General features: G+C 36.6%; 1 protein-coding gene across 8 annotated transcripts; it reads right to left on the minus strand.

Moving 5' to 3' along the window:
• Positions 1–6,298: 6,298 nt before the first annotated feature.
• Positions 6,299–21,740, minus strand: Liprin-alpha (PTPRF interacting protein alpha). Of its 8 annotated transcripts, none has more exons than XM_067764883.1 (17): positions 21,566–21,740; positions 18,099–18,376; positions 17,931–18,032; positions 17,179–17,418; positions 17,041–17,112; positions 16,883–16,969; positions 16,234–16,401; positions 16,049–16,168; positions 14,979–15,119; positions 13,811–14,755; positions 13,528–13,739; positions 11,908–12,312; positions 11,618–11,820; positions 9,709–9,816; positions 9,310–9,629; positions 9,114–9,230; positions 6,299–9,035 (listed from the first exon to the last, which is right to left on the minus strand). In XM_067764883.1, the coding sequence occupies exons 2-17, from the start codon at positions 18,345–18,347 to the stop codon at positions 8,946–8,948; spliced, it is 3,579 nt and encodes a 1,192-aa protein (XP_067620984.1). In that variant the 5' UTR covers positions 18,348–18,376; positions 21,566–21,740; the 3' UTR covers positions 6,299–8,945. The 8 variants fall into 8 exon arrangements, with proteins under 8 accessions (XP_067620984.1, XP_067620990.1, XP_067620983.1 ...); XM_067764889.1 differs by having other exon boundaries at positions 14,991–15,119; positions 18,099–18,379; XM_067764882.1 differs by having other exon boundaries at positions 18,099–18,379.
• Positions 21,741–22,066: the final 326 nt, after the last annotated feature.

Below are 22,066 nucleotides of genomic sequence, written 5' to 3' on the forward strand. Positions count from 1 at the left end.
ACTAAACTTCAAAATAATAATAATTTGGGTATTTAAGTTTGTAAATAAATTGCGCTTATCAACCCCTTGAATCCCGGCAAAAGTTAGTGAACAGAAGAGTTGTTAAAATTATTGTAAAGCTAAGTTACCGCTGTCGAATGTTGTTAAAAAAGTGAGTGAATTGCGCTACTGGTCCAACAATGCATCCTCTTTGCTACAATAAGAATATGATAATAGTCAACCAAAACATTTCGACCCACTCTAATGTTTATATGATACATTTTTTTTTTAAATATTATACAATTATGTAAATTAAATTATAAAACATTGGTGAAATTAGTTATGATATGAACTTCATTATCGTATGTGTGCATATGGGGCATTCCATGTTAAATCTTTGAATTATTAAAATGTGTCGATTTGAATGAATTTTTGTTAAAACCTTTTTATTCGTCAAAAAATTGTAAAAATAATAAAAGTTTTACTTTCTGCATCTTTTTAGCCAAGCAGTGTGCTTTAGCAGCAATGCTATGGTCCAGAGCCCTTCTCTGGACTCACAAAGGCACACATTAAGGAAAACATAAGCACATAACTGGGAAACAAAGCAGTTCCATGCCAAATTATTTATACTAGCAGCAACGAGAGTATCAACCAAACTCTAACTGGGGCCTATAAGGGACACTGTAGTCTACGATATCACCTAAGTAAGACAAATCTATTCGACACACAAATCCGTCGTTTTCGTCAGCTGGAAGATGAAATTTCGTTTCACATTCTCTGCGAATACGTCGCTCTGACAAGGCAAAGACTCTTCCATTTATGGGGCCTGCTCCTGCATTTTTTTTTTTATAATAAGGTGACATTTTCAATCTTTTGGAGCGGAAGGATACAACTAAACAATTCACCAGGTCCTCAATTCGTCGTATGTGCTATGACGCAAGCTATAAATATCGAAAGAAGTTTTACTTAAAAAAAATGTGACGTATATGTATAGGCAGGTGTAATTTTTCGTAAATATTATGACCAATTTTGACTCACTGTGGAAGAATTGTGCAAGTTTTTATTTGGAAATTTCGAAAAAATTTAATAAATCCTTCTTTAAGTACAAAAATTAATATGTAAGCATTTGTTTGTTCTTTAAAATTTGCCAATTTCGATATTTCGGTAAGTATTATTTTGTGACCTAAGACGAAATCGACAGAAAATGATCCGGTTGTTGTTGTTGTAGCGAAGGTCTTGGGGAGTGTTATCAATGTTGATGGTCCTTCGCCGGATGCAGATCCGGTATGTTCCGGTACCAAGCCCAACCATCTCGGGCGCTTGTAGCATGCAAAATAATATACAAAATACTTATTACATTAGTATACGGCAATGTAGGTGTTGGGCTATTTGTATGCCGATAAATTCCTATTTTTGCCTTGAAGGGTTAATGATGGAACTTTATATCAAATTGTTGATTAAATGGTTTTTCGATAACTACTGTTCCTCTGTGTATATCTCTTGAACCAAAGCAAATGGCAAAGGTTTTGTTTTTGCAATATATAAAATAAAAATAAATTTAAGGCGCGATAACCTCCGAAGAGATCTAAGGCCGAGCTTCTCTTCCAATTTGCGTCGTGCTCCTCTTGATTTTCCCTACAAATTGACCGGACGGGACCTACATGTTTTATGCCGACTCCGAACGGCATCTGCAAGGCAGATGAGTTTTCACTGAGAGCTTTTCATGGCAGAAATACACCCGGAGCGCTTGCCAAACACTGCCGAGGGGCGACCCCGCTTAGAAAAATTTTCTTCTAATTGAAAAACCTTATTTCTAAAATTTTGATGTTGCTTTGCCCGGGAGTTGAACCCAGGGCATACGGTGTGATAGGCGGAGCACGCTACCATCACACCACGGTGGTGGATCTTTTGAATCAAGGAAGATGTTTAAAACTTTCTTTTTTGTATCATATAGCTAACTACTTGTAGATTAATCCACAATTGGATATGAAGTTCCATCATTAACCCTTCAAGGCAAAAATTATAGTTTTTTGGTACGCAAAAGACCCAGCACACAAATTGCCCTACATCTCTTGAAACAAGCAAGATTTTCTAAATTTTTTGTTTGTTCCATGTAGCCGCTTACTCTTAGATAAATACACGATTTGATTCAACGTTCTGTCGTTAACGGTTCAAGTTTTACGTGCGATTTATCGGTTGATTGGTCAGTGTTGGCTATTAACTGACTTTTGTGTATATCTCTCGAACCAATCAAAATTTTAAAAATTTTTTCTTTGCGTCTTCTGCCTACCTTTTTATAGCTTGAGGAACACCATGATTCAAGGTTCTATCCTTAACGGTTAAAGCGCTAAGTGCATTAATCGGTTTTTCGATTATTGTTGTCCGTTTGTGTATATATTTAGAACCAAGCAAAATGGAACCCTGAGTCAAATTATGTATCGATCTGCCACTATAATGCAAAAAATTAGTTAAGAAAATATTGCTTGGTTCAAGAGATATACACCAATTTAGGTACCGGGTCATTTGTGTACCGATAAATTGGCATTTTGTACTGAAGGGTTAACGATAGAAGTTTATATCAAATTGTGGGTTAGTCCACAGGCGATATATATATTGCAAAAACAAAAAATGTATCATTCAAGAGATATACACAAAGGGACAGTATTAATCGAAAAACCGATTAATGCACTTAGCGCTTTAACCGTTAAGGATAGAACCTTGAATCATGTTGTGCCTCAATCTAGACGAAGGTAGGGCACAAGACGCAACGAAGGAATTTGTGAAATTTTGCTTCGTTCAAAAGATATACACAAAAGTCAGTTCATAGCCAGCACTGATCAATCAACCGATAAATCGCACGTAGAAATTGAACCATTAAAGATAGAACGCTGGATCAAATTGTGTATTTATCTACGAGTAAGCGGCTCCATGGAACAAAAAAAGAATTTAGAAAATCTTGCTTGGTTCAAGAAATGTAGAGCAATTTGTTTGCTGGGTCATTTGTGTACCGAAAAACTATAATTTTTGCTTTGAAGGGTTAATGATGGAACTTTATATCAAATTGTGGATTAATCTACGGGTAGGTAGCTATATAATACAAAAAAAGAGTTTTAAAAATCTGACCGGATTCAAAAGATATAGGACAATTTAGGTGCTGGTTCATTTGTGTACCGATAAATTGCAATTTTCGCCTTGAAGGGCTAATGACGAAACTTTATATCAAATTGTATTATATAGCCACCTTCCTGTAGATTGATACTCAATTTGATTCAACGTTCTATCGTTAACAGTTCAATTTCTACGTGCGATTTATCGGTTGATTGGTCAGTGCTGGCTATGAACTGACTTTTGCGTATATCTCTTGAACCAACCAAATTTCAACAATTTTTTTGTTGCGTCTTCTGCCTACCTTCTTCTAGATTGAGGCACAACATGATTCAAGGTTCTATCATTTACGGTTAAGGCACCAAGTGCATTAATCGGTTTTTCGATTATTACTGTCCCTGTGTGTATCAATCTGCAATTATAATGCAAAAAAACGTTAAGAAAATCTTACTTGGTCCAAGAGATATAGGCCAATTTAGGTGCCGGGTCGTTTGGGTACAGATAAATTGCCATTTTTTACTGAAGGGTTAATGATAGAAGTTTATATCAAATTGTGGGTTAGTCCACAGGTGATTTACTATATATTGCAAAAACAAAAAATTTTTCATTCAAGAGACAATAATAATCGAAAAACCGATTAATGCACTTAGCGCTTTAACCGTTAAGGACAGAATCTTGAATTATGCTGTGCCACAATCTAGAAGAAGGTAGGCACAAGACGCAATGTAGAAATTTGTGAAATGTTACTTCGTTCAAAAGATATACACAAAAGTCCGTTCATAGCCAGCCCTGATCAACCAACCGATAAATCGCACGTAGAAATTGAACCGTTGAAGATAGAACGCTGAATCAAATCGTGTATTTATCGACGAGTAAGCGGCTACATGGAACAAAAAAAGAATTTAGAAAATGTTGCTTGGTTCAAGAGATGTAGGGCAATTTGTGTGCTGGGTCATTTGTGCACCGAAAAACTATAATTCTTGCCTTGAAGGGTTAATGATGGGACTTTATATGAAACTGTGGATTAATCAACAAGTAGTTAGCTATATGATAAAAAAAGAAAGTTTTGAACATCTTCCTTGATACAAAAGATATAGGCGATTTAAATGTTGGTAATTTGTGTACCGATAAATTGCCAGTTTGCCCTGAACACTATGGTCGCCAAGCCTAAAAACTGCACACTGGAAGAAGCTACAGGCCTGCCAAAATACTGCCCTCAGAACCGCTACGGGTCCCCAGAACACCATCTACATAATGTGGCGAGAATACTCCCTATCAGGGAGAGAAATGAGATGCTAACCAAACAGTTCCTGTTGAATACCCAGAAACCTGGGCATCCTAACAGACATCTGATTGATGAGCCAACACCGCCCAGTGGCTTAAGGAGTCATCTCCGTAAGCATTATGGGGAAATACGGCACCTGAGAACTCAGCCGTATGAAGCCAAAAAACACAAGCAGGTCCTTCGGACCTTTATGCCAGGAATAGCCCGCTGAATCCAGTGCTCTGCAAGTGGATGCGTATATACTGCAAAAACAAAAACTTCGTAATTTGGCTTGGCTCATATATACACATATATTGACAGTAGTTATCCATAAACCGAGGGTCCTGGGTTCAACTTCCGGACAAGGTAGCATCAAAAATTTAGAAAAAAATTTTTCCAATAAGAAAAGAAATTTCTAATCGAGGTCGCCGCTCGGAAGTGATTTAACAAACACTGCGAGTGTATTTCGGCCATGAAAAGCTTCTCAGTGAAATTTCATTTGGCGTTCGGAGTCGGCAGAAGACATATACACATGGACGGAGTCCCGCTAATTTGAAGGGAAAATTAAAAGGGGACGACGCAAATTGAAACGAGAGGCTCGGTCTAAATCTCCACGGAGGTAAATTGCGTCAAGAATTTATTATTATTTTTTTTTTTTTATTGTGGCGAAGTTGGTTCTTTTTTTATCTATTTGAAAGTCCGTTGGGAAAAATCCCTCGGGAAACAATAAATAATGCTGCAACCCACTCTGGTAACACGATTTTATATCAGATGTCATAATGCCAGTAAGTCAAAAGGTTAATATGTCGACCAAAATCATTGAGGGAACCCATGATGAAATGAATATTCAGCTGTTCTCATCCCGTTGACGTTTTCACTTATTCTGACAGGTTCAGCATGCATATTTTAGAGGGTCATGATGGAATTATAGAAGGTGGCGCATTGCGCATGTAAACATTATTTTAAAGGCAATTTGTACGTAATTTTCCTTTAGCTCTTGTTTTTTTCTCTTTCTTTCATTCGCTGAAGAAGTCAAGTGTGACGTAGTTGCGCAGAACGAAGCAATTTTGAACTCGTGAATGCACAATCTTATGTGTGCCTCGTACAACAATGTGCCAGTTAATTGAAATCAATGAAATTTTTTTTTTGATTTGACATTCTTCTGCCCGGCGAATTTGTTGAATTCGCTTTGCCACCACTTGATATAGATTCGCCTTGGTTGTCTGTCATACATAACTGCTTTTGAATTCTACTACAGTAGAATTTTACTATAAGTTTATAAATATAATGACTATATAAGCCGCTATCAGAATATTTTAGACAAAAATATTTACGTAACTTTGTATTTCCCAATATAATGTAGAAAAAATTTTGAAGAAATTTGATTTTTTTGAGGAAATTTCTACGAAAAATGAAGCAATGAAAATTATTATTATTGATATTAGAGACAAATTATAAAGTTAACAAACGGCGATGGTTACTAGGACAAGTTTCCGCATTTCACTTTTTCATCTGCTAGCTTCTCGGGAGCTGAGTATTGAACTCGAAATCTCCAAAATTCATGCTTCATACTCACTACATTTACACGGTTACCAAATTGAGAATGTGTTAGTAAACACGAACGCGTAGCGAGCACGAAAGCAAAATCAATTATTTATTTAGTTTGATTTCAATGCTTGAACGGTTGCGGCGCTAACAATGAGTATTAACTACTGATGATCCGCAAAATCGTTTCTGCTTTATAAATAAGAGAATTTGAGTTAAAAATTCCCTACAAACTAACAGTACAAAATTTCAGACCGATATTGATAAAGAAATTGTATTTTTTTTTTTGCGAGAAATAGCTGTAAACAGCTGTTTTTTTTTTTTTAGTCATAAGCCACCTTTTCATAGACCGGGTCACATATATTAAAAGCTTACAGACTGATGAGCATGGCTAAAACGACTCCGTTGAACGTACTGATAATTTCGCTTGTTGATACTCGTTTATTTTCTTCTTTCATTCTTACAAACATCAGCACTATGTTTATTACAAAATTGCATGTTTCTAATAAAAATATAAAAATACGAGCCTGACCCGTGCGCATCTTGCGCAACCAATATAAAAGTACATTATCAAATATCAACAGAAATCAGCTGTACAGCTTCCGCTGTCATCTAGCGTATAATAACAACTGCCGTCAATCAATAAAAACTTACAACTTGCGCTGCCATCTAGCGTACAATAGCAACTGCCGGTAATGCAGTGCAAAAATATTCACAATAGTACCATAGTACAAATAGATTTTTTTGTGTACTAACAATCGTTTATTTTTAACAAATTATTTTAATAAAATATAGCTAAACAAAAGCACTACGACTAATAATGCCCATAGCTAGCTAATAGCACGAATCCCCATCTTTACAACCAAAACTTTATTTATAGATCTGGATTCCGAATAAGAGCGAAAAAGGGACCCGTAGATAAAAACAGCAATTAGAAATAATATGTAAGATAAGTAAAAACAAAAGTTAAGTAAAAACGATGTTGCAAATGTTTTCGACAAAGATTCATCCAAACTGAAAGACTCGATTCCTGCTTTTTATTGACTTTACTTGAAGCTACTCATATTACTGTATACAGTCGTCCTAAAAAAGAATGTTGGTATCTACACTTTTTCAAAAATTTACATATTGAACTTAACTTATTTTGTAACTTTTCAACACATGCTGATTTTTTGTTGAAAATATGTATTTTGGGCTAATTCTGATGTGACCTTTCTATTTGAGCAAAAAAGAGTTCAAATTTAAATTCCTTATACACGAATTTAACGCCTTTGTAAATGACTAATCATCAGCGGAAAAAAATGCAGATAACCACATTTTTATTAGGACAGGGTAGCGACACATTTTCTTAACATAACTGTATGCTATAAGTTGTTCTTGTTTTTGTGGTTTTTTTTTCGATATAAATTGTTTAAATTTACTAAAAAATAATGGAGGAACTCTTGCTTGGAACACACATGTTTATTTTTTTTTTATGAATGCAATAATGAGTTATGAATGTTTTCGAAAAAAAGCGGTTAATTTTATGTTATTGTTTTGAAGTCACTGTTTTCAATTTACAACTTTTTTTTTAATTTGTTCGTGGTTTTGTTTTGCTTTCAAGAGCTTGGTTTTTGTGTGCATATAGAACTGCATATTTGTCCCTTTTTTTTTTGAGTTTAGGTAAGTTTTCGAAACAGCGGCTTAGAAAACTGCACCCAACGTTTTTCATTTCTTAGCTTTTGGTTGCATTATTTTAAATTTTAAATTTATAAAACTGCAAAATACTGATTTTTTTTTCCTACTTTTTTGGTACTAAATTACTATGTTATAATAGTCGACTAAATTTGCTATTTTCAATAAAAATTTTTTAACACGTAGCCGATTGTAATAACTGACTAATTCAAAAGAAAAGGAAAGCGAATAACCGCGGGGAAAGTAGGCATGCTAACAAAATAGTATGATCATAGGTTATCATGAAATTATGAGTTAAACATTTATATATTGCTGTTTATTATATTAATAAGAAAGCGGTTAAAAAAATATAAAAAAAAAGTTTAGCATGAACCTAATTTAGAATTTAGTTCTTACTGAAGTAGCAGGTGGTTATTGTTTATAAAGGTGTGTTCTTAATATTTAAATAAAAGAAAAAAACAACTGATGACTTATTAATTAACAATTGAATATAAATACATTTTGCAAACAAATAACTTAATGGCTCTGGCTAGTAAAAAATGCATACTGGATTTTAAACTGATTATAAACTTTTTAATGGCTAAAAAAGAAAAAAGCTAAATTTCGTGTAACATGCGCTCATGGCTGTGTATATATATATATATATATATATGTGTATCTGTGTGTACATGTCTTGACCGTGTAAATTTCATTACAACGTAGCCCCTGACTGCTGTCTGTATGATTAACATATTTTTTCATACTAATTTCATATCTTTGCCTTCACCACCAACCCTACACATTGTGCTTTAATATATATTCCAAATATGAATTTCATTAGCATATATATATATACTTAGTATAAGTAAATTATATAATATTTTAGTTAAACCTCGCTCATGATCTTCAAAATGTGTATGTAAATACTGCAAGCATTTAGCATACAAGTGCACGCATGCGCACGCGCATTCAACTTGTTTTCTGTTGTTTTATTTTTGTTAAACAAATATATGAATATGAAATATGTTGATAATTTTTGCGCTATATAGTTTTTTGTTTGTATGTATGTTTTTTTATTGCATGCACCGTTTCGCAGCGTATGCATATACATACATATTATACGTACGTACATATGAAGTATATTTGTGTATGAGCTAGTCATGCACCTTTGGGGTTTTTTTTGCACTCATTTAATTCCCAAGCGTTCAAGGCTCCCTCACACAACATATGCATTTGCGGCGATTGTTGCTGTTGTTTTTGCACTGCATTTCTTTGTTTATTCAATTAATTGTTTCCGCTGTAGTGTAAGCATTTGCTGCTGCCGCCTTTTATTGTTAGTTAATTTTTAATTTTCACTATTTTATTCCTCAGCCATTTCGGCCGTAAAACCGTAGCTGGATCAGGAATTGCTATGCTGTTCATTTTCTGGCCTTCGATCTGTAGCGATTTGCAGTAAATTATTAAACTCTTGATCTAAAGTGTGACGCGCCTAAGTTTATATTAAAAATAATGTATATAAGTTTTTTATTAACAACATTATTTTAATAAATTTATTTGCATGATATACTTGTGCATTTTGTGTTGGTATTTGTAGTGCTAATGCCATTGCTGTTGAATCAAAACTCTCATCCAAAGCAACGAGTCCGCCGTGCACGCCTGACTCTAGTAAATTATTGGCATATTCCTACAAAGAAAATTTAATACAAATTGCAATTTTTTTTGTTTTTAGTTTTATTGAATTGTAGTAAAATATCTGTACCCACCTTCAAACCAATGCTCGATACCCAACGTATAACACGATCATTACTCCACACTAGTACATCGCATAGACCATTCTCTGACATTTTACGCCTATGCTCCAATTCACTGCGATCATAGTTGAGTCGTTTTAAACATGAAATGCCATATTGTAGACTAGTACGATGGAAACTATCCACCATTTTCAGTTGACCACGTAAATCCTTTTTCGTTAAGTGATCTAACATGCGCGCATCAACTAGACATTCCATAAACGTTGTACGATATTGCGGGAGGCCAAGCCCTGGCAACCAAAAATTGCCGATCCATTCGTGATTCATGTCACCTGCGCGTTAATGTATACATATATAAAGTTGGTTAACGGCGAAAATATTACATACATATATTTTTAAATATGCGCTTACCAAAAGCTAATGTTGTGCGTGATGTTTGAGGCGCTGATGGCGAAGTTAATGAAACCATTTCTTGTATGGCAAGGCGTAACTTAAGTCTATGTAATGGATTGCTAATGCCTGTGAAAAGTATTACAAATATGTGACGTTTTTATCAAAAGAAGAATAAAACAGGAAATAATTTTACGCTTTATTGCTCTGCGCTATGTGCTGGGTAATACAATAGCATTCATCCAGATTACTTAGTAACGAGCCGGACTTGTGCGCATCTTGCACAACCAATATAAAAGTATTTTAGCAAATATCAACAGAAATCAGCTGCTCTATCAATCAATTAAAACTTACAGCTTGCGCTGCCATCTGGCGTATGGTAGCAACTGCCGGTAATACAGTGCAAATATTCACAATAGTGCCATAGTACAAATATATTGTGTGCTGTTGTTGTTGTAGCGATAAGGTTGCTCCCCGAAGGCTTTGGGGAGTGTTATCGATGTGATGGTCCTTTTCCGGATACAGATCCGGTACGCTCCGGTACCATAGCACCATTAAGGTGCTAGCCCGACCATCTCGGGAACGATTTATGTGGCCACATTAAACCTTCATGCCATTCCCTCCCTCCCCACCCCCAAGTTCCATGAGCAGCTTGGGGTCGTCAGAGCCTCGTCTGTTAGTGAAACAGGATTCGCCGCGGATAGGTGAGGTTGACAATTGGGTTTGGAGAAGCTATATATTGCGCTGGCAACCTTAAGGGTTGCGCTACACAGCCCCTTCAATCTGGTATTTTAGTCGCCTCTTACGACAGGCATACCTACCGGGGTATATTCTGATCCCCTAACCCGCTGGGGGATTGTGTGCTCACAATCGTTTATTTTTAACAAATTATTTTAATAAAATATAGTTAAACAAAAGCATTACGACACAAGTTGCCCAAAGCTTGCTAATAGCCCGAATCTCCATCTTTACAACAAAAACTTTATTTATAGATTTAGATTCCAAATAATAGCGAAAAAGGGACCCGTACATGTAATTTAATAAAACTTAACACTTGCTTGCTAATAGCCCGAATCTCCATCTTTACAACCAAAACTTTATTTATAGATTTGGATTCCAAATAATAGCGAAAAAGGGACCCGTACATGTAATTTAATAAAACTTAACAAAAATTGCTAACTATTGCGTTGTATTAGCGCTGGATTTCGATTCGATTTTTAATCGATTTAATCGATATTTTTTCGAAGAATGAAGAATCAATTTTTTTTCTAGAATCGTTCAATTTTTTTAGCGTTCGAAATTTTGATAATCTTACAGTTATAATAGGTACAATTTAATATTGATTAATCAAAATGGGTAGAAAATATGTTTATTGTTTTTCTTTTGTACACTGGGCCATTCCATTGTCTTCCGACACGATCCATGATTACGTTCCTTACATTACGATGTGAGATTTATAGAGCATTAATGACAAGAGTTTATCTCTGTTTGATTTCTAAGCTAGCATTGCAGAGAAGGCAGAATTTACTCAAGAAATTTCTGCGTACAAAATGGAATATCCTAAACAAAAATTGTTCATGCTACTTGGTACCTGAAGTTTGTTTCTCTACTACTGCTATAAATTAATTTTGAAAAGCACAAAAGTAATGATATTTCAGTATGAAATACACTAATAATCCCACTCCGATGGGAGGACCAAGTGGAGAACCAGAGGTACCTCTTGATTTGCGAGATAGCGCCAGAAACTTTCGAACGGTGAAAACCGTCTAACCAATTAAGCAGCAATCAACTTTTTTCGATTCAATTTAACCGATTAAATCGATTTTTTTTGAGAATCGAATCGAAAAAATCGATTATTCAAAAAATCGAATCGAATCCAGCTCTACATTGTATAATCACCCAAGTTCGTAATACTACTTTAAAAACTTACCAATTTCACGCTGTATTTCAGTATCACTCAATGCACTCATAATGGCACCTGATTTTACATTTGCTCTACATGCAGCCACATACCATGCTGGCATACCAACCCACAATTCCAACCAAGCAACAATAGTTGGTCCATTCCATAACGCAAATGGTGTGCCGGCTTTCATCGCTTCGCCTAGCAAATCATTTCTATAGTCATGCTCTCTACCGAAAACAAACAAATATTAAAAAAAAAAAAATAAGTTCATCAAGTATTTATAGCAAACTTTTTAAAATGCTTGCAGTAATTACTTTTTTTGTCGTCCATAATCTACTGAAGAAATTTTCGATCCTGGCATATTGCTCATGCGTGGCACCATACCACCCGTAACGCTCATTACATCATAGCTTGATTCACCTTCACTTAGGCCAATTGATAAATTACCTATAGACATCATACTGGTCGAACCATCTGGCAGCGTATCTTTAACACCTTTCACTTTATCCTTTTTACTGAAGAAACGACCTAAACTCGATTTGATACCCTTTTTCTTTTGCACCGCCGAAGCGACATCACGCCCCACAGCAGTGGTTGGAGTTTGTAGCATTGACATTGAGCCCATCGTATTGTAGTGTCGACTAAGCGATTCCTGACTGCCATAACGTGAACTTAATGGCGAAAGACCATAGTTGTTGAGTTGTGGCAAAGTCGCGTGACTGTGTAAAGTGAGAAAATCGTGTGTGTTAAAGAATTATATAAACATTTGGTGATAAGATAGTGAAATTTCGTGCCCGCATATTTTATACATATTAAATTCGTTTTACTTTTGAAAATGGTGGCAACCATGGGCAAACGTTTTTTCAAACTAAAGGTCTCGTATTCAACGTTTGGGGGTATTCACCTTGTAAAGCTTGATTTTCCTTAATATACATTCATACATTCCATTCCTCATGGAACTAGGGGTGGAGGTATGGCCTAGAAGGTCCCCATTAAATCGTTACCGAGATGGTCGGGCTAGTACATTAATGCTGCTTGTTACCGGAACGTACCGGATTTATAACATCGATAACACTCCCCAGCAATTTTGTTGGAGGGCGACCGAAGGCGTTTCGAAGGTGTTCCACACAGATATACTATAAATCGTGAGCCGGGGTTTAATCGGTTAAAGGTCGTGTTTTTGGAGAGCTACTGAAGGCCTCCTACGCAGCAGAAAGTTGATTTGCTTAGAAATATTGTGGATTGAGCCGGCGGTGGATCGGCTAAGGGTAATTTTTTCGAAGCGCGGCCGAAAGCCGCCTACTCCAAAGGGTGTTCCGCGCAAAAATACTGGGGTTGCGAAGCCGGCATTGGATCGTCGAAAGATCATATTTTTGAAGTGCGGGCCAAAGGTGTTCTATGCAAAAATATTGTGGATCGCACAGCCGGCGATGAATCGGGTAAGGGTTTTTTTATGCGCGGCTAAAGGTCGCCTAAGCACAATGGTGTTCTCCGTAGAAATATTATTGATCGCTAAGGCTAAGGTTATTTTTTTTGAAGCACATAAATACCCACCTACGGAAAGGTATGTTCCACACAGGAATACTGTGGATCGCGTAGCAGGCGTCAGATCGGTTAAGGGTTATATTTTTTAAAAGTGTGGGCGAAGGCCGCATATGCAAAGGGGAGTGTTAAAAGCGTGGCCGAAAGCCGCATATGCAAAGGGGAGTTCTGCGCAAAATTTATGGGAAAGCGAAGCCGACGCTCGATTGGGCGAAGGCCGTCTACGCAGGATGGTGCATTTTAAATGTCTATATTAGGTCATACACCTATTTTCCTCACGATTTGATTTCAATTTTGAAATAGATAGGTGACAGACCTACTCGTAATCTACCTAAGCTAAAGAATCGAATGAAGTTAAGCTTAGAAAACTAGGTAGTTGCCTTCATACTCACCTTGTGTGATCCATTCCATGATTCGGCGATATACCAACCGAACGTCGTCTTAGTTCCTCCTGACTATGTGCCAATGCCTGTGCCACACGTTCAAGACGCATAGACCTAGCGGTAAGTGGTGAAGCGGCACCACCTGAGCTTGAATCACCAGCGGTAGACATGCCGTGAATGTCATCGCGTGACATATCGCTTGTTAAAACTGGCAAATTTAACTGTAAAGTAAGTGTGATCAATATCAACGTACATATAAACGATATCTAGTAAATGTATTTTATTATCTTACCGTATGATACTTTTGCAGGAAATCTCTGCTTGGGCTATTCGGTGTGCTACGCCCACTCATTGGTGGACTTTGACGATCCATTGAACGTCCGCGCGCTAACAAGTTCACATGTTCCAAACTACCTACGCGCGATTCCAACTCCTCTGCACGCGCTTCGGTCGATTGCTTTTCTTCTTGTATCAAACGTATTTCATTATTGATAGCATCCAATTGTTCTTGCAACATCATAGCTAACGTTTGAGCATCCGCGTGTCCTGAAGGGGACATCATATCGGCAGATGCCGCAAACATAGCTGCTGCGGCCACTGCTTCATTATCTTCACATTCAGCCGCTGCAGCAGCCGCTACGGCAGCAGACATTTCGTATGCTTGTTGTTGTGCATGCGCTTGTTGTAGTTCCTGCCACTCCTGTTCGGCCATAGAACGTGCAATATTCGCTGCTTCTTCTTGCATACGTGATTTACTACGACGCAAAGAATGCGTATCGAAACTGGCATGTGAGTTGCTACGCGAGAAGGCACCAGCATCAACAACGCTACTAGGCGATAAACTGCGTGTCAATGCTTCTGTTTGTTGTATATTGTAAGCGATTTCTTGTTGAAGCAGCTGACGCTTGAAATTCTCAATTTCTAAACGTGTCTTTGACAATTCCTTCATTATTTCTCCCTTTTGATGGTGTAGCTCTTCAGCTATTTTACGCGCTTTCTCCAATTCTTGTGATAGGGTATTCTTCTCGTCGAGCGAATGCATACGCTCCTTCAAATGTACTTGCAACCTATCATTTGATTCGGATAACAATTTGTCCACAGTGGACGACAACCTTATATTGTGCTCTTCATTCATTTTTAATCTTTGGTTCAGTCTTAAAACCTCTGCATTTTTTTCATCCAAATTCGCTTCTAAACGTTGTATGCGGTCTTCTGCTGAACCATGGCGCTCTTGTGCCTGCAATAAAGAGTACATTTCCGAAAGCACGAATTAATTGTACATAGGTGATAAGGTTTGGGGAAGTGTAGGTGGTGGCGCAGCTACTACGATTAGCAACTTTTCTTTGGTAGGTAAAAATTAAAATTTTGGAATCTACATTTGTATATACAAGCGTAGCTACATACATACATAGAAACTACACATCACATGACATTTTTTTAAGTAAACCATTCGCGCATACCTTACTTCCTACCTTTGTCAAAGCTTCCATGCGTGCTTTAAGCTGTTCCTCCATATCAGGCTGCAATTTAGCTTGCTGTGCTAGTTTTTGTTCGGATAACTCCAATTTCTCTTCGATTGCGCAAATCTTCTCTTCATGTAGCTAAAGCGATCGAGGAAGGAACATTATTTGTTATAAATAACAGCCGAAATTCAGAAAATTATTTTAGCATATTTAAAAAAGATTTAATTCGAATTGAAAGCGTTTTCGAAATTTAGGAAAATCACTTTCATTGTTTATAAAAAAACGTTTTCACAGTTTGAACTCTGCTTTTTAAACTGAGAAAAATTGTTCTCCAAGTAAAAAATTAAAATTAAAAGAATCTTTAAACCAAGCTTAAAAGTGATCAATATTGACTAAACCTATTTTTTAAATTAATATTTTTTTAGTAAATAGGAAAACTGAATATAAAATACTGTTTTCGAAATTATATATGTAATATACATGGTTGAAAATATTAAATGAACTATTTTGTTCTGTAAATATTTTCAAAATTGAGACAGCAAATTTTTTAAACAAAAAGCTGTTTTCGAAGATAAAAACTCTTTTTTTGAATTTGTTTTCGAAATTAAGAGATACATTTGCAAAAAAGCAACTTTGAACTTTTGAAAAAACCTTTTCATAATAAAAGCAATATTTTCGCAATTTAAAACAGAATTAATTTCTAAACCAAAAAATATTTTACTTCCAAAACAAAAAAACACAATTTTCAGCAGCTATTTTTTTCTCAACCGTAGATAATTCAATTCGAAAATGAATAATCCATTTGGTTAATTGGGCAAACCTAATTTCACAGTGGAATTTGTTTTTTGACTTCTGGACTTAAGAAAATACTATATGTAATTCATAAACATCATTTCGAACATAACCAAGGCCCACCTACAGAACGCCAAGTTAGCCTTTTAACACATATTTAACCTGGCCTCATAAGGGGCTTTTAAATTAACTGTTAAAAAGATAACTTGCCGTTGCGAAGGGGCCTATTTGTTTTAGAAATATTTTCTTAGATAATTACGAAATGAAATACATACCTTAAGTTGTGCCTCTTTGTGGCGCAATTCTTGCTCCAATTTCTCATTCAAATCATGCAAAGACGTAGATTCCCGTTGAGCATTTAAGTAACGTTTCTCCAACGTAGCGATACGTTCTTCCTGCAAGAGATATACAATATTTTATTGTATGAGTAAGTCGTTAAAAAACCTTTTGCTCTTGTTACCTGATCCTCTTTCTGCGCAACATTTTCTCGCAAATCTCTTTGCAGTTTTGAGCACTGTTCCTGTGACTTGCACAACTCCTTTTGTGTTCTGCTTAAATTTTCTTCTAATTCACAAATTTTGCTATTCAAATCGGAAACACGTCGCTGCCATTGGGATAACTCAGCAGTCTATAGAACAAAAAGTAAAATTAATTAAAAAACTTTGCAATAGTATATGAACTACTGCTATGTACTGATTTCGCCTATGTTACGCTCAATCGTAATTAACACAGAACGCATTATATGCTTTTACGTTCTTGGTAAAGAAACTTGCCGAGATAAGTTATTTTACAAGGTTTCGGCAAATAATTTTTTGAAAATTTTTCCCTCAATAGAAAAATGTTTTATTTAATTTTAGGAAGTGGCTATTCGTCCGAATTTTTTTTTTTCATATTCGAGAATTGAAAAGAAGTAAAAAAATCTGAAACTTTTCTATCCGCACAATTAGGGACATCCTTAATTTTATAAAGATTATTGAATAAAAGGTTTTGAAAGAAGCTTGGTATGTGGGAGTGATTTGTCGAAATACTCTACAAAAATATTTCGCATGAAATCTTTACATAAAACAAGTCCCAAAAAATGCATTTGTATTGTACCATATATGACCTACTTGTTTCTCAATTATAGTTTGCAGCTCATGTGTCTTTGCAGCATAATCGTTTGCTTCGTTTGATTCGCCATTAAGACCAGATCCAACCTGTTCATAAAATCAAATTATTTTTAGATATTTCTTTCAATGTAATAGCAAAATTAGAGCCGCTATCTAACCTTCTCGTTCACACCATTATCGTTACTAGCATCCCGATTGGCTTGTATTGCACCAGTTTTATATTGCTGAAGCTTTACAGTAATTAAAATTAATCAGTAGTTTTCATGTTTACAAAAAAATAAGCCAAATTTACTTACTTCCTCTTTGGTTGTGTTTAATTCCTCCTCAAGTGTATTATTTTTTTCAATAGATAAACGCAAACGTTCACGCACTTTTTCGTCTAACGCTTTATGATGTTCGAATAGGCTCTTTAATGCTTTTAGTACCTCCACTTCACTCGACACACCACTTTGCGCAGCAGCCTGCCGTTTTACGACTGTCATTCGCAACGAACGTTCGTGTCGTGCCACCAAGCATTCTAAATGCTCCAAAAGTAACTGGAATGAAGAAAAAAAATTTAGTGATTAGTGTTAGTATTTATGGGAATCAAATGAATTCACATGCATTATAAACTAAGATAGAAAGTAGAGTAATCGACAATTTTTAAAAAACAATATTAGAGGTCGATGTCCACGAACCGCATAAGCAATTTGGAAATAGAAGTTTTCCCGCAAACCGAGCAAAGTAAGCTTTTGAGAGACAACAACACAATGCATAGTATTACTCCAAAGATAACAAATTTTGTGCTGGCATCTATTGGACTGAACATATAGTAATTAATTTATGTTCAGAACATATATTAATCAAAGTCATTCTATGCATACAATTACTAATGAGATAACCAATTTTGTGCTGGCATCTATACAGCATTTTTGGCGCCCATTCTTGAAATCTACATAACTGCACTCTAAATTTTCTGCTATAGCTAGTATATAATAGGGATGTTACAGACCCTCGATTCCAATTCCTTAAAATTTAAGTTATCTTTTGAAAATCAGCGCACACTTACTCGTGTATTATTGCGTTCTGCCTTCAGTTCGCCAATTTCCTCATCACGTTCCAGCAGCGTTTCGCGTGCTTGCGTAAGTTCTTTAGTGAGGGTGGCAAATTCCTGAAATCCACAAAAATTTTTTTTTAAAGAAATATTATATGTATATTTTTGTTAGGCAGTCATTACTTGAGGTAAATTAGCATTTATTTGCCGCTGTAAACTATCACGTTCCTTTTCAATATCGTGCAATTTTACTTCTGTCTCGCTGAGCCGTTCTTGTGCTTCACGCAAACTGTCCATCAATTTGTCACGTTCATCCAACATGGACACCATTAGTTGCTCAAAGTTGGCATCTTCACCACTGAATTGTGAGGATCTCTGAGAGATACTATCCTCCGAAATTGTTGGCATTACGTCGCACATCATATTCCACATTTTTTATTGCTCACACACACTCACTAAAGCTGCTAAAAGTAGAAAAGATACACATTAGATTTGTAATAGAACGTGACAAAATAATTTATGTGGAATTGGGACCTTACAAAGCTTTAAAATCAAGGCCATTAAACTGTGCATGTAAAAAAATATATGAATGTATTTACGATAGTGCGCACTATAATCAATAATCACATATTTGGGCACAAACAATTATTTTACAGGACCGTTGTATAAAGTTGTTATAAATGCAGCTATATAACCGTCTTACTACTCAACTGGACTATAACCATTTGAAGACGATTTGGGTACCATCGGTCAAAGTCTGTGGTTACGTTCCTACACCCTCTAACCGACGGAGTACTTTCTTCATTATAATAACAACGGTAGTTATTAGACTCCTTTGTTAATACGCATCAACCCAGGGGCACCGGAATGCTATATACGCTGCCAATACTGATCATGGTAAAACAAATTGAAAATTTGCATTTGGTTGCTGTAATTTTGATGATTTTGTTGTACGCATATACACACTTGTGTAAGATTTTCTGCCTGGAAATAATTTCGATCTCCTAACTTCTAACTAAGCTTCTGTGCTTTCGAATACGTGAAAGCAATTCTTTCGACACCTCTTCCGATATTTTTGGACTTGTATTAGCGTATGCTGATGACATTAATATCTAAACAGCCGCGCCGTTAGTTCTGCTTACTCCAAACTGAAAAAAGAAGCGGTAAAGATGGGTTTGATGGTGAATGACGACAAAACGAAGTACCTGCTGTCATCGAGCAAAGATTCCGCGCATATGCGCCTTGGCAACCACGCTACTGTTGGCAGCCATAACTTCGAAATAGTAAAAGACTTCGTTTATTTGGGAACCAGCAACATCAGCTCTGAAATTCAGCGAAGAATCACTCTTGCCAATAAATGCTACTTTGGACTATGTAGGTAATTGAAAAGTAAAGTCCTCTCGGCACACGAAAATCATACTCTACAAGTCACTTATCGTACCCGTCCTGCTATATGGGGCAGAAGCATGGAATATGACAGCAGCAGATGAAGCGGCTCTGGGAGTGTTCGAGAGAAAAGTTTCATCGAAAGATTTATGGACCTCTACGCGTTGGCGATGGCGGGTACCGAAGAAGATTTAACGATGAGCTGTACAAGCTATACGAAGATATCAACATAGTCCAGCGAATTAAAACGCAGCGGCTGCGCTGGATAGGCCATGTTATGCGAATGAAAGATGACGCTCCGACCAAGAAAGTCTTTTTATCGGAACCCGCCTATGAAAGCAGAGGTAGAGGGCGGCCCCCAATCCGTTGGCAGGACCAGGTGGAAAACCATTTAAACTCCCTCGGTGTGATCAATTGGCGCCGGTTGGCAGAGAGAAGGAGCGATTGGCGCGTCTTGTTGAACGGCTATAACCTTTTAAACGGTTAAGCACCAATTAAGTAAGTAATTAACAACTGCGAGCTAAAGTAAGGAATTATCCGGGTCGAGCCGACTTAGCAGGCTAAGAACATGAGCCCTAGGGTGCAAACAAAGCCCTCCAGTCCTAGGGAATCCTGATCAGCATGTTTTGGCCACTGGTGTTAACAAAAGTTGGGTTGTGATCAAAAATCTCTAAAGGTAGTCCTGGTGAAGATACTGCCCTTCGCGCGGGAGCGATCCATCGCCTTCTTCTGCTATACATAGCGAATGAAGTCTTATTACGTATTCGCCAACCGGGAGTTGACTTGCTGTTGTTGTATTAGCAAATACGCTCCAAGGTTTAGAGAAATGTTACGGACATAAGCATTCCTTGGTCGAATATGGGTTTGGTACTACTATGTTCCACTGTCACCGGAAGGATTTTTTCGAATCCTCGACCCTCTGGGACTTTTTTACAGCCTCTTACAACAAATTATTCTTACTGCGAGTGTTTCCTAAGCAAATTATTAAAGGCTGTATTGATTTTTTTATGGCCAAATCTTATCATTATCCTTAGAGTAATACGTTTATTCACTTGAGAGGCGGCTTCACGGTAAGCAGCTGCTTGTTGTATGGCCCACGTGTTAACTCTATGTCAAGCCTTCTGTTTTGCTCTTTAACATTGATCATTCTTACATCCCGAACGTTATAATTCGCCAGATTAATAGTGAGTTGAAAAGATTGTTATACACCCGTGGCACCCACGGGTTAAGGGATGTGAGAGGCGACTAAAATACAAATATCCACATGTTCTGGGTGTAAAAATAAAACTATCTAGCCAGTCGAGTTATTACCAAAAGGTGCTTGTGTCAAATTCACAACACTCCCTAGACCTTCGAGGAGCGTTTTCACGCCTACAATAATAACAACCCTCTTCTTTTCTTGGCAAAGCGTTTCACAAAATAAAAAAAATCGGCGGATTTTTTTGGGCTCTTAATCTTGCAGCTGCATTAATGGCGAAATTTTCTTTTAGAGCTTAGTATTGTCTAAGCAAAATAAAATTCCATATTCGACCACCGACCCCTCGCCGCTACCCATAAACGCCCTTTTTACTATACATAATTATGGAATACTACTATTGTTGTTGTCATGATAAGGTGGCCAGCAATTTTTATATCACTGATATGTGAAAATAACTATGTAAGATTTCATAACGTGTGTTACTTTTTTTAAGCAACATATCTTGCAACTGGCAAACCTTTTGGCTATAAACGCATCTACTCTCTCCAATTAGCATATATTGGTCAAATCTACTTAGTTTGGCACTACGCCCAGTTCAATTTTTCTTCATTAATGCCTTGCAATTTCTTTACTGCGACGAACTTACATATTTTCAACACAACTTTTATACATAGGAAAATTTTCTTAACTCACAAAATAGCAGTTATTATCAGCACCATTGCCCTACCGCTAGTTAATAAATTCCTATTGGAAAGCCTACTGTCACCACAGATAACACACGACACGAGCATCCCTTAATCGCCCACATACAAGGGAGTTACAATGCTTGTAGAACTGATATTTTCATTAAAAACATTTTACATTTTATATTCCAAACACTTATTAGTTGAATAAGAGATCAATTGTATTAACTGTAACATTTGTTCAGTTTGTAATAGGCACCAAAATCTGTCCAACTCCGAAAATTCCTATCAGCGGCCATCGAGTCATATACACATACGGATGTGTGTAGGCAGCAGTTTAGCGCAGTTGTGGTGGTGTAGTTATGGCAAATGTTTCAACTTGCCCAATTTGCACGTTTCCTCGCTGCATGGAATCTTTTGCGCTTATAGCAAGCAGCGTTTACACGTTTTTCACAATATTTTCACTATTTTTTTGTAAGAATTATTGCTAGAATTAACTAAAAAAAAATTGTATAAGAATCACTGTCGCTATCGCTGCTGAGCCTTTGCGAAAATTTTGACAAATGGGTACACACAGTGCGCCAAAGGGTTGCATGGTCGCCGAAAAACAGTGTTGCGCTCTAACATATTTTTGTTGTCAAATTTAGAAAACGGTCAAATATTTTATAAAGGGCCAATTAATGATGATGTATAACCATAACCAGATTAAACAGCTGATCGAACCTCCCTTATGGAAATCGATGTAATCGCTTTAAGGTGTAATTAACGGTGACTTATAGCCATAAAACCATAACCAGGTAAAACAGCTGATCGAACCTACCTTATGGAAATCAATGTAATGGATTAATGGTGCCATACCATAACGCTAACGCCATAACCATACC

The sequence above is a fragment of the Eurosta solidaginis genome, chromosome 2, assembly GCF_040869045.1.
Source record: "Eurosta solidaginis isolate ZX-2024a chromosome 2, ASM4086904v1, whole genome shotgun sequence".
Classification (NCBI taxonomy): Eukaryota; Metazoa; Arthropoda; class Insecta; order Diptera; family Tephritidae; genus Eurosta; species Eurosta solidaginis.